Source organism: Ischnura elegans, chromosome 4 (genome assembly GCF_921293095.1).
Source record: "Ischnura elegans chromosome 4, ioIscEleg1.1, whole genome shotgun sequence".
Lineage (NCBI taxonomy): Eukaryota > Metazoa > Arthropoda > Insecta > Odonata > Coenagrionidae > Ischnura > Ischnura elegans.
The window spans coordinates 57416139-57431851 of record NC_060249.1 but is presented as its reverse complement, the minus strand read 5'-3'; the positions used below and the strand labels follow the sequence as shown (position 1 = coordinate 57431851).

At 35.9% G+C, this 15713-nt stretch overlaps 1 protein-coding gene across 1 annotated transcript in view; it reads left to right on the top strand.

Moving 5' to 3' along the window:
• Positions 1 to 15713, top strand: part of LOC124158145 (Down syndrome cell adhesion molecule-like protein Dscam2) — a 168236-nt gene that overhangs the window by 135464 nt on the left and 17059 nt on the right. Inside the window, exons 14-27 of the mRNA XM_046533329.1 lie at positions 2940 to 3251; positions 4191 to 4586; positions 4978 to 5048; positions 5141 to 5441; positions 5823 to 6014; positions 6691 to 6858; positions 8650 to 8849; positions 9739 to 9907; positions 10196 to 10582; positions 11248 to 11436; positions 12143 to 12565; positions 13792 to 14011; positions 14734 to 14836; positions 15475 to 15610. Of these exons, the coding sequence (XP_046389285.1) occupies positions 2940 to 3251; positions 4191 to 4586; positions 4978 to 5048; positions 5141 to 5441; positions 5823 to 6014; positions 6691 to 6858; positions 8650 to 8849; positions 9739 to 9907; positions 10196 to 10582; positions 11248 to 11436; positions 12143 to 12565; positions 13792 to 14011; positions 14734 to 14836; positions 15475 to 15610 (3267 nt within the window). The remainder of the gene's footprint in view (positions 1 to 2939; positions 3252 to 4190; positions 4587 to 4977; positions 5049 to 5140; positions 5442 to 5822; positions 6015 to 6690; positions 6859 to 8649; positions 8850 to 9738; positions 9908 to 10195; positions 10583 to 11247; positions 11437 to 12142; positions 12566 to 13791; positions 14012 to 14733; positions 14837 to 15474; positions 15611 to 15713) is intronic.

Sequence of the window (15713 nt, the reverse complement as noted above, 5' to 3'; positions counted from 1 at the left end):
CGGGCAAAATGCGTACTTTGCCCATGATATGTGCATATATGATAACAAACGATTTTTGTTAAAGTTAATCTTTATTTGTTGAAATTAGTATATTTATAGGTGATACAGATATAAAGGTACACGGCAGGTCGCGCGGCGTAATTTGTACTCCACTGGTGACGGGTTCATCTTGCTGATCCAAAAAATTAGCTTCAATACCTCGAACTTTGAAAACTCGCAATATAGGCAGTCAAAGTACATTGTAAGAATACACGAGACCATTATAGCCCAGAATGTACGTACAATGTCGAAATCCTTGGTTTTCAAAGATTGACGTATTTTATACGCCAGCGCGCCCGGTCCAGGGTTATCAACTTTTATTTCATCCAATTTGTTAGTTGAAATTATATTTCAGAATGGTTCTTTTAGCACTGCTACTGAGGTAAACTGGTAGGTACTGAGGTATGTACTGAGTAAGTAAACTCCCTTTGGAGTAATGTGAATTACAAGTGTTCGAGATATATGGCATTTTATATTCGCTTTGTGTTCTTATTAATTATGCCTGTACGCATATTGTTGCTTGCCGCGAGCCTTTAATGGTATGTGCTCTTGCGAGAGTGGTTTTCATTTTTAATGTGGAAGTTGGTCAGTATAAGCAAAGAAAAAATTAACATTTTAGCGCACACCAACCCTTGTAGTCATCACATCTCTGCGTTTGTAATGACACTGCTAAAATACCTAAACGCCATAATGATGATAAAAAAATTGTCTCATGTCAATGATTGCTGCAATTATAATTAATGATAAACTTGATGCCGATATGATCACAATGAAGACAACAAAAAATAAAGCCATGACGCAGTCTTGAACCACGGTCCTTCGGGTGAGATAAATCCTTTCAATCGCGCACGCTACCACTACCCCAACCGACCCAGAGGACTTTTTGTATTTATATATATAACTTTTAAAAAGTAACGCATGAAAATTAATTAATTACAGCCTAACTAACGCCCTAATTGAAAAAGATGCAGCGAGGTACGCGGTCTCCCCTTGTTAGCCTTAACGTCTCGCATTTCTATGGAGCGTTGAACCTGTCCTCCTCATTCAAAAATTCAGTAACCATAACTACATCAAATTTTGGTATACCATTTATAAATCTTTGGAATTTTCCTTCTCCCAACCAAGATTATCTTTTCTTGAACCCATCCTGGACAGCGAACCATTGCAACAACCAGCCAGCTCGGAAATAAGGCTAACATCCCATGATTCTAGTTGCGAAGGGCGAACGTTCCGGCCGGCGTGAATACATACGCAACGAATAAGTCTTGCAGCAAATGTCTGAAATAGGTTTATTAGTTTGACTCGGTTCTTCCAAAAAACGTTTTGGCATGATAAACGGCATTGTGTCAAAATATACCCAGCGAAAAATAAATGCCATCATGCATTTATTAAAGATTCAATGTGCTATTCGTACTACTCTTTCCAAACTTGAAGTTGACACGTAAATGAATATTAATATATTACGCAATGATGAAGTCGTTTACTCAAAAGAGAAGCATCCACATATATATTCTGAAGATATTTTATGACAGCAAAAAACGGATACCCTCAAATTCTGTAATTTTTCTATGCAATAATAGTGGTATCAGTGGTATAACTAAACGGTGTAGAAGCTGCCTTCTGCTACTGCCTTGTGACGTCACGGCCAATATTCAACATGGACACCCGTTTTCGCGGCCTTTGAATTTTTCCATATTTCAGACGGTCATCTCGAATAAAGTATTCACTATTAGGATTTAAACTGTGGTTTTACGACATTATGTTATTCTGAACTCTAATTTAAAAGATGTGTTTGGTGCATTTGAAACACTAGTGCACTTCCCTTTTGTGAGTTGAAAGGGACCTATCACTGAGGATAATAAATTAGGCTATACATATGTGTTTCAACCCACATACTTAACAATCCATTAGCAGATTCAGAAAAAAACTCAAGTGGGGGGCACAAAAGATATCTTGAGCTACCTTTATTTTTATTTTAATAAAAAAATAAACAAGTCACATGCAAAGTTTAAGAAATTTAAATTTAAACTGGTCATTTACATATACAAGACAATATGTACCTTATTACGATATAAAAAAGTTTCCATTGTGGTTCTGCAATGTTCAGCTATGCGAGTGGCCCCTCAAAGGGGAGGGGGCACACACCCCTGCACCCCCCATATGGATCCACCAGTGGAACAATCCTTACTTTTATGTATAATAAATCTACACATTCTAAGAAACAAACTTGAAGCAAGTAACAAGCATTTTTTGAAATATTTTATTAAATTAAATGAATTGATACTTATTTACAATGTGAATCAATTTATCAGCATTTCTGTTGGATTCCTTGGACTTAAAAAGAATAGTCAACACTTTATAGTATAAGATATAGAAGGCTAAATTTGCATGCTGTACTGGAGTTTATGATAAGTTTATCATTGGACTGTTGGCACTACCCTCCGTTCTTCCTTCCATTATACCTGGAGAGAGATAGCATAACGTAAACCTATGCTGAAAAGCTCTGAATCTCTATCTGAATCATATCAATTTTGTTCCACAATTTATCGTTGCAAATTTCAAGTTATCATTGTCTGAAAGTAAGATAATTTTTAAATTGTGTACAGCACTGGGTGCTATCTCTCACTGAAAATGGAAGTGACATTTTTTATCTCCAGTTCTTGCTACATGCATAATTAGGAAATCAATTACTCTCAAATCCTGGCTAGCTTGTACAGTATCTTGGCAAAATTGTGCAAAAAAAGTATCCAGCTTCAAAGATTCAATATGATGAATCATATGAAATGATATAATATTTTAAGGAAATTGAATTGAATTTTTGAAGCCATATAAACATACATATTTTATTTAAAAAATTCTTTTCTTTATTATTTTCAACCAATATATGCTTACTTCTGCAGTTCCTGCACATTTTTATGAGCCCGTGACCAATATCTCAGCTGCTGCTGGTGAATCTGCAGTGTTAACATGCCAAGCAGAAGGTGATCAACCCTTGAGGGTGGCATTTACTTCAACCCCAAGAAATGCACACATTCCTCTTTCTCCCAGCAACGTTGGATCCTCAAGCGAATCCAGTGGCATGCATGGCTCCGGCCCATTCAAAGCCATCCTTCAGCTGACTGTTGTGACGAGGGATGATGCTGGTGCCTACTATTGTTCAGCCTCCAATACTTATGGAGAGGATAGGATGGTGATACATTTGCAAGTGAAAGGTAGGCATCAGTTGTATAAGTCCTAACTCCAATGGAGATAATATGTAAAGAAAATTTCAGGGATAGAAACTCAATATTGGTTATATTTACTCTGCAATAACTGAAAATACTGAGCCGTCCCTCATTCTGAGGGTGTGGGTAGAGCTGCTTGGTGGGTGGTGTAATCCTCTGCCTCAGTGCCAGGCAAAACCCTGTTGAATAGGGGCCTATGATACCTGGGGGGAAATGGGCCCAAGATATAAAAAATGTTGCTGTCCTGCTAGCATTGGGCATTTTTTGACCAGTGCCTTACCCAGTACCATTGCGGAGGATTACACCAATCACCAAGCTGCTCTACCGACACCCTCAGAGTGAGAGACTGCTCAATCTTAGTTGTACTCATTCCTCAACTGAGGACCTAGGTGCAATATAAGTCACAGTTTTTTACATATTTTTACAGCAATGTTTGACTGTAGCTTGTGACATTGTAAGTATATGCACCAGTGATGACTATAGATAAAAATTTTAGGGGGGGCAATACCAAAAATAAGTTATTATTAAACACAATCAATGTTTTACATCAGTTTTAGGTGGCTAAATTCTGAAAGTAAATCAAAATAAATAGTTGTTGGGTTCATTCTTAAAATATATTGTTTTAAAAAGGTGTTAACTTTGTGTCGCTATTTTCTCAAGTGCTTTATGTTTATATTTATTCAGATTAATTTTTTTTTCCATATTGGAGATCGGGGCAGCTGGGCCCCCTGCGCCCCTCCCTTATATTCGACCCTGATATGCATGCATTCACTAAACATGTACATTTGCATTAGATTATTTGTAATATGGAGTAAATGAGATCATCTCTAATTTCATTTCATTGCTTTGCCATTCGACTTAGGTATATTGTAATCTCACTTAATGTTGGAGATCGCTAATTCAAAATGCGTATCCTTGTGCCTTCAGAGCCACCTCAATCTCCAGGCCGCCCAGAAGTGTTGGAGGTGGGAAGCAGATGGGCAAATATAGAATGGACCCCATCCACATCATCACTCTACCCTTTGGCCACACCACCAGCCTACTCACCCAATAATCCCATGTTGCAATCTTCCGCTTCGACTCCACCCGTGCTGCATTACATTCTTCAATATCGGATGAACGATGAGATATCGTGGAACAATCTCACTGTGAGCAATATGATTGGTGTTGACAGAGGTGGAATCAGTGGGAGAGACATGATGCAGAAGGCAAAGCTTAGCAGTCTTCGGCCAGCTTCACGATACAGATTACGGGTCATAGCTGTCAATGAAGTGGGTTTGGGTCCTCCAAGTCCAGAGACTACTTTACTGACTACTCAGGAGGGTGAGTATTAGTTCTTACTCAAAAATATTCACAAGATATGAAAATCAATGTTTAATCAATGATTTTGTGTGTCCAGATAGTCATAATTACATTTATGAATGCAAGAGTGTACAAGAGTGAGGCTGAAGTATTATATACTGCATCAAAAGAGTAGCATAAATAACTTCAAATGATGATCTACACATATATAATATTTAAGTCATGCATGCAAAACTCATCTTCTAAAGGTGAAATAATATTTTTTACATCTATTATTCATGCAAATTTGAAGCTGTTATAAATTGCTACAAATTGCTTTGTAGTCTGTTGAGACCCTCTTGCTTCCTCATATGTAATTGTGGTTCTCTTTCTCACTAACATTGAATTTCACTGTATTTATTTTGATAACTAGCTCCCAGTGGACCTCCAATGGAAGTAGTTGCAGAAGCCACTGGTTCTGAATCTATTGCTGTCAGATGGAAGGTAAGCAAAATTTTCTAGTTTTCTTGGCGATTGCAATCTGATCTGTCAGAAATTGACTTTCTTCATTTTCTTCTGCTTTTTTCTTTTATAAGCCTCTACTTCCAACGTATTCCAATGGAGAAATCCTAGGCTACCAAATCGCTTATCGAGAAGTCCAGCAACCTAGCAGAAGTATGTCAAACATGAATTCTGGTATGGGATCCAGCAAGGACTCAGTCATCAAATCACCGGCAGGGCGAGTGAAAGTCCGCAACATTAGAGGACAGAGCCGAACAGAGATGATGATCTCTGGTCTTCGTCCTTATTCCCACTATGAAATTTCAGTTCGAGCTTTTAATGGAATTGGTCCTGGCCCTCCATCATCTCCCAGCATTGCTGTCACCTTTGCAGGTGGTAGGTAAATATGTGTACTTCTTAAAGAATAACTAATTGAAGACAGGCCATGCATGCAAATCAATTCCAAATTGCACTTATGAATCATTAAGATCTTTAAATGATTCTTTATAGTTCAGGATTCAGGGTTCTTTATAGGAGTTCAGGTTTCTTTATAGGAGTGTAAAGATATTAAGAACATTTTCAAATGATAATTAATCTTTATTGTTCTTATGAATGCTCAAGCTTTTGAAATAATGAAGTTCTGGCACTGTTTCACATTAATTGGTTTTGATCAAAACAAATTAATGTTTCACATTAATATTTACAATCCTACGTGTTTCATCGGGTACTTATTTACCATATTATTTTCACATGTCTTTCACCATTCATTGCATCCAGTTCCAGGATCGCCTCCTTCCAATCTACGGTGCTCGCCCCTGTCCTCCCAGTCGTTATGGGTGCGATGGGATCCACTCCCTCCTCGTGATCGCCATGGTCACCTTGAAGGCTACAAAGTCCTCTATCAAAAAACTGTCTCTTCGGATGGTGATAATCAGATGAGAGAATCAGTCAGTCATGGGCGTTATTACGGTAAATTTTATGGGGAAATTCTAATCTCTAAAGACTATTTTTCATGGACCACACAATTGTACAATCTGACATTTGTATGAAGGTGCAATCAAAATTGTGTCAAGTAAAGCGATAAATTGTAAATACAGTACAATTCCATGGGCCACATTGAGACACCTGTAATCTGTCTCATTGTGGCCCAACCAAAAAGTCTCATTGTGGCCCAATGTGGCAGCCTTTGATTGTTTCCATCATACAGTTTGTTTCAAGAATGATAAATTTAATTCAGATATGTATATTGAAATGTCACATTTGAAACACTCTTTATGCCTTACCATGAGAAATCAAAATACGCATCTTAACTGAGTGGTAATTGACAATGAAAAACAACAGTATTTTAACTTTTGCACTATGAAAACAATGAAAGTATGTACATCAATCTGCAATAGAGTGATGGCAGCCATGCACAAAGTGGAAGCATGGTTAATAATGAGTTTTATGCTACTTCCAAAAGATAATAGCACATGTCACACAACTTCACAGCTAAATATGCTCAATGTCTCAAAGTCTCTCCCCTATACAATTGAATGTAATATGTTAAGCGGAGAAAATCAAAATTGCTGTCATGATCAAGTTTAATGATTTTTAGTTTGTTTAATATCATGAATTTTTTGTCTTGTTGATCAATCAATTGCAGGCTCCCCCGATCCTGGGAATGAAGTGGAAGTGAAACGCACAACAAACTTAGAAACCAATCTCCATGGCCTCTCCAGGTTTACCAATTATACTGTTCACATCCTGGCATTTACCTCAATGGGTGATGGTGTTAGGTCACAACCTGTCTACTGTGCCACAGAAGAAGACAGTGAGTGTCAACATTTTTTTTTCATGTTATGACATATGGCTGAAAATCAATTTTTCATTCTTTTATTTATGTAATATATTTTTATATGCAATCCTAACCTCCTTTTCTATTTTGAAATATACAGAGAAAAATTTATGTGAAGTAACTTTGGATCTTTTTCAATGATGAACCTCTAATGAATTTCTGTGGATTCTTGTAGATTTTGAATCCAGATTCAAAATTCAGTTTAGATTCCTAAAATTATTTCAATTACTTTTCAAAACAGTTGTAATGAAAAGATTTTTTATGGATCAAGTGGTTGATGCTAAAATCAAATTAGAATTTCCTCATATAAGTTTCCTATCTGGACCCTTTCGCTCCAAATGTCAGGCATAGCCGACAAGCATTTTATATGGAGAAAAACTAGTATCAGGTATAACTGACGTGGATTTTTCAACCCAAACGACCCGACCGGACGTCGGCTATAGCTGATGTGGGAGAAAGGAAGTAACCGCAGAGGAAGCAATTGTTGGATGCATTCAGGCCCAGCCTGAGACTCAGCTTAGCGAGACCTTTGGACCACTCCTCAGCAATTAAGCCTGACCCTCCCACACATTTATGATCATCCTTGCTGTAGGAATCCATTGTAAAGTGGCTATAACCATTTTGTTTCATGCTACAATTTTTGTACACTTTGAGATGAATTCTTTGAATGAATGAAATACTTTGAAATGAATAAATACTTTGTTCTGTGCATAAGCAATTTTTAAATGAAATTTTAGAGTTACAAATAATGGGCTTCTGGACTTACAGTCATAGTACCTTGCGGTCACTAACTTTTTTGTTATCAACGCTAGAAATCTGTTTAAAATTCCACAATTAAAATATGTTAGTAATTCTTGTAGAAGAGCAAATTATTTTGAATCAAATAGAATATTTTGTTTAAAAAACACTGTTAATGCAATAAGTTGATTGTGGACTCGTGCTAAGATAGGGTTAGAGGGTCTAGTCCAGTCGCCATGTTAAGGGCCAAGTCCTGTTGAATTGGGTCCCCAATCGGAGGGACGAGAATACCATGGTAACTCCACCCCAAAAAAGAGGTCTGTACAGAGAGGTTTAAATTATTATGCTATTTGTAGCACGGAAAAAATTTTCCTCTCATAAGCGCCAGCAGGAAACAGCTATGTACAGCATTCATTCCCAAGCATCATGAGGAAATCCAATGGGATTGATAAAATTGATAAATAACACCATTATACTCAGAGGCAGATCAAGAAAGGGCTAGGGTATCCAATTGCACTATATAAAATAGTAATTTTGTAAAAATCCCCATTACTGCTGAGATGTTACCCCCTACCTTTCCCCCCATGTCTCTGTCCTGGATCTGCCAATGATTATACTATAATGTTAATTCGACTATTCGAGGTAAAATATTTATTTTTTCCATTTTCATCCCATAATTTCATTCATAAACCAAAAAAAAAAAGTGCCTCAACTATGCAAAGATTTATGCATATGCTATTCGAAATCACTTTGTCATGAGTAATCAGGCTATTTGGAGTACAAAATTTTAAAAGTATCATGTTAAATGTAGTATCAACCACCATTTTTTATTCATCAAATTACTTACCTTTCATGATTCTTTCTTAAAAAATCTGTCTTTAAGCTTTATTTTAGCTCTCCTACACTAGTTATTGCTATTATTTGAAGTACATCAATGAAAATAATGTCTTATTATAATGTATATTAGCTCATGTTTTTCATATCTATGAATTGTTTTTATCCAAGAAAATTCTACCCATACATTTTCAGTTCCTGGTCCACCAGAGCATATCAAAGCTATGGCTCTCAGTGCAGATTCAGTACTTCTAGCCTGGTCCCCACCTGCCAGTCGTAACGGTATAATAGTGCGCTACAATGTGTACTATCATCCACTGAATGGGGGGAGCACATTTTCTTTGCACCATCAAGCAAGTGGTACCTCAGGTGGCGGAGTGGATGGAATACCAAAGGTTAGTCCTCAAACTGATATTAAATTTTCAATATTCATCTTGATAAAGAAGCATTAGCAAGCACTGTGCATCACTTTGTGTGCACATTGACAACTCTTATGGACTCCTTGATTTTCATGAATACAAATGTTTTTGGCTTCATCTTTTTTTGCATTCCAACATGAGTTACATTAATTTTGTTGGCAAGGATGATATTTTCTACAATTTTGGAAGTTGTTTGGATGGGACTGCCACGCTCAAAAACCTCAAGCCATTAATGAGATCGCAAAAATTTATGCATTCCTGAAAATCAAGGAACCCTAATCGTGCATCTTCACATCACGTGAATGGGGTTATAGATTTAGGGTGAAAAATGGTGTTCCAATGCTCTCCATGACACTAGAGATTATAAGTGCAATATTGTAAAATGGGAAAACATAATCCAAGACTAGGTGGCTTGAAATTTTGCAGTTGTGGTTCTAGTAGTGACGGTGACGATTAAAAGTAAAAATGTGTATTTCCGATAACTCTAAAGCCAGTTGAGAATGAAGGAATAAAGTTTGTGCAGCCACTAGGCTACTGGTTTCCCATATGTACTTAGGTACCAGAGTCAAATGAAGATAAAGGTGAGGCATAATAGAGGAAGCCTATAGTGTGAAATTACATTTGCTATTGAAGTAATTGAATCTTTAATCAAATATATGCTCTTCGTTCATATTCTTTTCATTTCAAATATTTTTAATATGCTCACCTCAGTATAAACTTGTGCTCATCTGTATCATGAATTCAAATATTGACTGATGGTGATAATGGAAATCTTCATATATATCCTTCCATTACAGATACATTATCTCTAATGACGAAATGAATAATAAAGTGTATAATTGATATTCATCTTATTCATTCATAGGATGTGATCAAAGAAGTTGTCTTTGTTTCTGGAAATGATCTCATGACATTTACATATGAAGCCCGAAGATTAAAGGAGTTCCAGAGATATGAATTTTGGGTCACTGCGGTAACAGGTGTTGGAGAGGGTCCATCCAGCACTAGTACAATTCTTGCTCCAACATCTAGAGGTTTGTAATGGCTAGAATCATTACCTTAAATGTTTTCATCATTAATCCTATAGGCCAATGAGCTATATATTATCATATATGACCTTTAATTTCGTGGTAATTAATTTTGTTTTGCAATCTGACTAAGCAATTTCATTATTATTCAATGATTAAGATTATTACTATGTAGTACTAAGTGAATGAATGAATTTACTTCCTTCAAATCTCAATACATAGATACTTGAATTTCAATTAAGCAAATAAGAGTGGCTTAGCACAAAGTTGAAGGAGAGGGTTAATTTTTTTAAGTGCCAGCACGAATACCAGCATTTCCTCTACGAGTGAGAGTGAGGCATGGCCAAACTGCTCGACTTGACTGCCCTATAATGGGCGTACCCTCTCCAACAAGGAAGTGGCGTCGCTTGGCTGGGCAAAATAAACTGAATGGTGTCCACGTAGCGGGTGACTCTACCTTGCAAGCCACTGGGCCAACTTTATCCCTGACTGCTTCATCAACTGGAATAGAAGGCAATTACTCCTGTCAGGCAGAAAATCCCTTTGGAACCGATTCAGTGTGGTGGGAGGTGGACGTAATTGTTGCCCCATCTCCTCCAAGGTTGACACTTAGGAAAGCAGATGCTGAGACTATTCGAGTTCAGTGGATGCTGGGAGACAGTGGAGGCAGTCCAATAACAGGTAATTTAATCAATTTATTTGCAATATTTTTAAATTAAGAATTTCATGCATAATTTGTATAAGGCTGAGTATACTTGAGTGTTTGCTGAAACTATGCCAATTCTAATATATTCGAAAGGCATGCAATTGGTATAGATTATTTATGCTTCACAATAAAAATAAGCTATCCTTAAAAGGATACATACCTCCATCATGACCAGTCGTATTTGTCTTTCTTTGGTAATGAAAATTATGCTATTAGCTTGAAATTTTCAGCATGTGTAGAGCAGACTTCATCAACATTTGATTGTTAGTCAAATATAAATAATTTTCCCCCATGGAAATAATGAAGTAAAATTTTCAAATTTGAGAGAACTTTCCAGATTCTAATTTATATGTATATGTACTTTTATGGTGAAAATTTCAAAATTTTTGTACAAGTTTAAAGCAAATAATCCATCACCAAAATACTGGTTAGGTGAAGGAATGCATCAACTTAAAGCAATATATATTTTGTCTTAAATACTTGATCATTTGTCAAAAATCATAAATTCCATATCACCAAAATTAGGTTGTTTTTAGATCCACCCAAATTATACTCAACCAATGCATTAGGTAACATGAATTTTATGATAACCTTTAAATTTAATCTTTTAATTTTGACATGAAAAAATTTCTTTTTTCAGGTTTCATCTTAAATTACAAGCGAGAATTTGGAGAGTGGGAAGAGAAAGTGGAGCTAGAACCAGACACACGGGAATACACAATCAAAGGGTTGAAATGTGGCTCTACCTATCACCTTAGACTGGCTGCAAAAAATTCTGTGGGAACCAGTCAGTTCAGTGCTACTCTGTCAGTGACGACTAAAGGTTCAGGTGTGTACAATTCTGTAGTTGATAGAATCCTGTAATTTAACTTCCTTGCAAAAGGTTTGGCTAGAAATTTGACTCTCGCAAAGTAACTGCATACGAGCTTATTTCCATTTTAGCTGTAGGTCACCCTTGCTAGAATATTTAACTTGGCGATAAATTTAAAAATTCACCGGCACCTGCTAAGTCACTGGTTAGGTTGAATTTATTTGATAGTTGAATCAAAAATCTTCAATGTAGCCTTAAATATCTAAGCTACTCTAACATTTATTTGTAATAAAATATTTTTTTAAATACCAGGAACTGATTTCATATATTTCCCCTCTCTACTGTACTAATCCACAGCATTCCTCTATCATTGTCTCTCCTACCACTGCTTAATTAAGGAATGCACTTAGCTGAGGAGGGTGGAAGCTTAGATAAATATGTATAATTTAAAATTATTAATTTTTAATCTACAATTGTAATTTTTTTTAATATTCCATTTTCATGGTTTTTATTGAAATAGTTTAAATAGTAGTTAACATAGCACTACTGCATTTTGATTCCCAAGCAGTCTCTTTTGATATATGTCAATGTCCATGTATGCATAATTTACGCAATGGGGCACCTACTTCATAAGGTGAAAGTGCACTGATACTTATGTGTCTCAATTAAGTAGAATTAACTGCATTTATGCAATTACTGAATTTATTTTTAACTATCCTAACAGCACCTCAAGTTCCCAAGCAGGAAGACTTTTTACTGACCAACTCAACGTCGGTGACATTGAACCTAGATGCATGGCCCACAGGAGGTTGTCCTCTGCTGTACGTGGTGGCAGAATACAAAGTTCTAAGCCTGAATAGAAGAAAAGACTCTGGGTCATGGAAATTGATTTCAAATAACATACAGCCAATCAGAGGAGAACCAAAACCAAAAGAAAAATCTGGATCATATTGGGAACAAAGCGGAGTTGTTAGCTCTGATTGGGGACTGTGGGGAGGTGATGTAATCATAGAAGAAGAAGATGAAGCTGTTTATGTTGTACCCGAGCTCCTTCCTGCCACCTGGTATGCCCTCAGAGTCTCTGCTCACACTGATGCCGGTTCGATCAGGCATGAATTTTTATTTGCAACAAGGAACCTAGCTGGAGGTAAGATCATCATTTTTTTTTTCATTTTTACACCATCTTTTCCAGAAATGTTTACTTAAGGGAATATCCTCAAAATTATCTCATATCATTTCCAAGAAAAAAAATTCATTATCAATTAGGGTGAATTTTAAGTGATAATTTTAAGAGAGAAATTTTACTTCGTCATTTTGGTTTGAATGTGCAAAAAAATTTACAAATTATTCATTTAAAATTTTTTCAAGGAGATCCAATTCAAGATGAAAATCAATGATTTGCACATCATTGATTACTGGAAAATAATTTTAGCCTTGCTTCTGTTTTGTAATTTGATTAGTGCTATATTAAAAAAAAGCAGTCCACCCGGAATTGCTCAGGAAGGATAGTACCCAAGAGAAGTAGGAAACTTGGAACGTGGAATTCATGGTCAAATAGCAGGATTTTTAGGAGCACTTATCATCAAACAATGGAATTCATGAATTCCATATATGTACTGCGCAAGGGATCAGCTTATACCTTGCACCACAACATTGATCATTATGTGTCCTTGCATGCACATACCAAAAATGTCGTGTGAACATATACTCCAGCAAAGAGGATTGCACCAAGAGGAATAATAGTTAACTGTTGATTCCTTTGAGTTATATTTTCCTTTTGAGTGTGTTAAAAGATGTGCCTGCCAGGCAGATTGTCAAGCTGTAGAAGTTGTATGACATATGATAAAAAATGGTAATGAAAAAACAACTCAAAAGGACAAATCAGACACAACCAAAAGCTTAAAGCAAAAGCTAACTATGTAGTGACACCATGTTGTTTGGAAATATGAGATGCACCCAGTGACATCATGGCAAAATTAGCAGTGCCATAACGCACTTAACTTAAATTTTTTAAAAGTGAAATATTACCCTGTGTGTTTTTTGATTACGAGTCATTATTTACATTTTATTACCAAATTTTTTTATTGGTATTGAATGCATGAATTAGAAAGTTTGAGGAAAAAAAATTGATAAAATTATTATCTGATTGTTATGTCTTTTGTTAACCACTTCCGGAACGGCATTCCAGCACCATGACACACTGGGATGCACTTATGCACTAAATTTGGCTGCAATCTTTGCAGCCATGTGGAAACACATAGTGGACAGACAAATAGACAAATTTTTCTATATAAATATATTCCTCTTTTATAAATAAGGATAGATAAATATGCCAGACTGCAGCAGTTCTCACGTGAAATTTTATTTTTCCAGAGGTCATTGAGCTACCACCAGATACAGCTGCTCATGATAGAACGGGAAAGAACTCAGATCCAAGAGGTCTGGGTGGCAGTGGTGGCAATAACTATGGTGGGAGTGGCTTTCCATCTGTTGCTTTCTATGCTGATCCAGGAGTAGTGGTGCCCATTCTTTCCGGTATCATATGTGCAATAGCTGCTGGAATATGTATTGCACTGGCTGTGAGGCGTAAAAGGTAAGCTCCAGTGCCTCATTGTTACATTTTATGTTATCTTTGCTGGTTGTCACTTCTCTATCCTAAACAGCAGAAAATATCCAACAGATATCTATATAAGGTTGATATATCCAAAACACATTGCTATTACACAATGGATATTTTGAAAACGTTACATAGATATATTCTATTTGTAACATCCACGACAAGTTGTAAAAATAACATTGCATAGATATCCAAATTTTAATACTAAAATTGTTCTTCTAAACAGAATCCTTAGATAACATATGCTCCGTAGAGAATTGAGGAGCACAAATGTTCTGTTTGTTTGTCTCAGGATTACCAAAAACCATTATAAGCACACCATTATTTACTTATTAGATGCTGTGAAGATATCTAAGAGATGTTATAATATTAACCTCCATGTCCACTGTAGGATATCGCTGCAATGTTATTTGGTGGGTCTTTTGGATATTTGACAGATATACATGAAATGTTAATTGGATTAATTAACATTGATATTCCATGGATGCCATTATGTTAATGCCGACAATGTTGCCTGGATGTTGTTGGAATACTGTTTGCTGTTTGAGTGAACATTTCCATTAAATATTTTTCTTGCTTGCATTACTTATATGTGATTTTCCAGTGGAAGTCAAGTACTTACATAAATTTATACAATTCAACTCCACATTTATACCCTAATTGTAAAATGTTTCATGTTATTTCAATTTTTGAATCAGGTACTACCATGGATATAAGCAAGGGGAACAGGTCAATGAGAGAGATCCAAATGGCACCAAGACACTAGCAGAGTTGGAAAATCAGCGAAACAATGAACAAAGAGTATGTGTAACATCACATTTTTTTAAAGTGAAATGAAAAAAGAAAGCTATTCCAGTAATACCCCTACATAAAGATTTATAAAATAGATCATAATCCTTATAAAACTTTCTAGAAACCTCCTATTTCTATTATTTCATGTTTTCTTTAATTATAGATGAATTTCTTTTGCCCTTTTTTCCTTATCAATTCTATCTCTAGAAATTAAGATAAATTCTAATTAACTATTTCCTGCATCATGTCAACTGAGAGGTGGGCCTGTAACCCTTTGAGTTGAAGGAAAGAAACATGTAAGGTAATGCAAATGAACTCGAATGCTTGATTGGTACCACTTTTATGCTTTTTATCAGGTCATATAATGTCACAATATCACATGCCAAGAGCTGTTCCCATCTTTGAATGACAAAAATACAAGGTCTACCTCTTAATTGCAAAAATATTTGGATAAGTGATTTATAAACTGCTGGGAATATGATGCATATTCTTTTAATGAAAATTCAGCAAATCAAATATTCTTACTGATAGATAGATATTCTTATTGATAGACAATTATAAACTGGAAGCACTTCATGCTATACAAACATTTATTTTGAAGCCATAAAAATACTACTATTTGTGTAATTGAAATCTTTTACTGCCAGCAACAGGTAATAGGTTATTGCCAAGAGAGGGATCCTAGAGACCAATCTATACCAACGCACCAACTGTATTCACCATCTCCAGGAAGGAAAGGGGAGTCATCACTTAGTGGACAAAAGAGCAGTGACTCTACATCAGGTCTGTTAAATTAATAACCTTAAGGACTTTATCCAAGGTAATCATACCAATGTATGTTTGAAATTTTGGAAGTGCATTTCAAATGAAAATTTATTTTTAATGA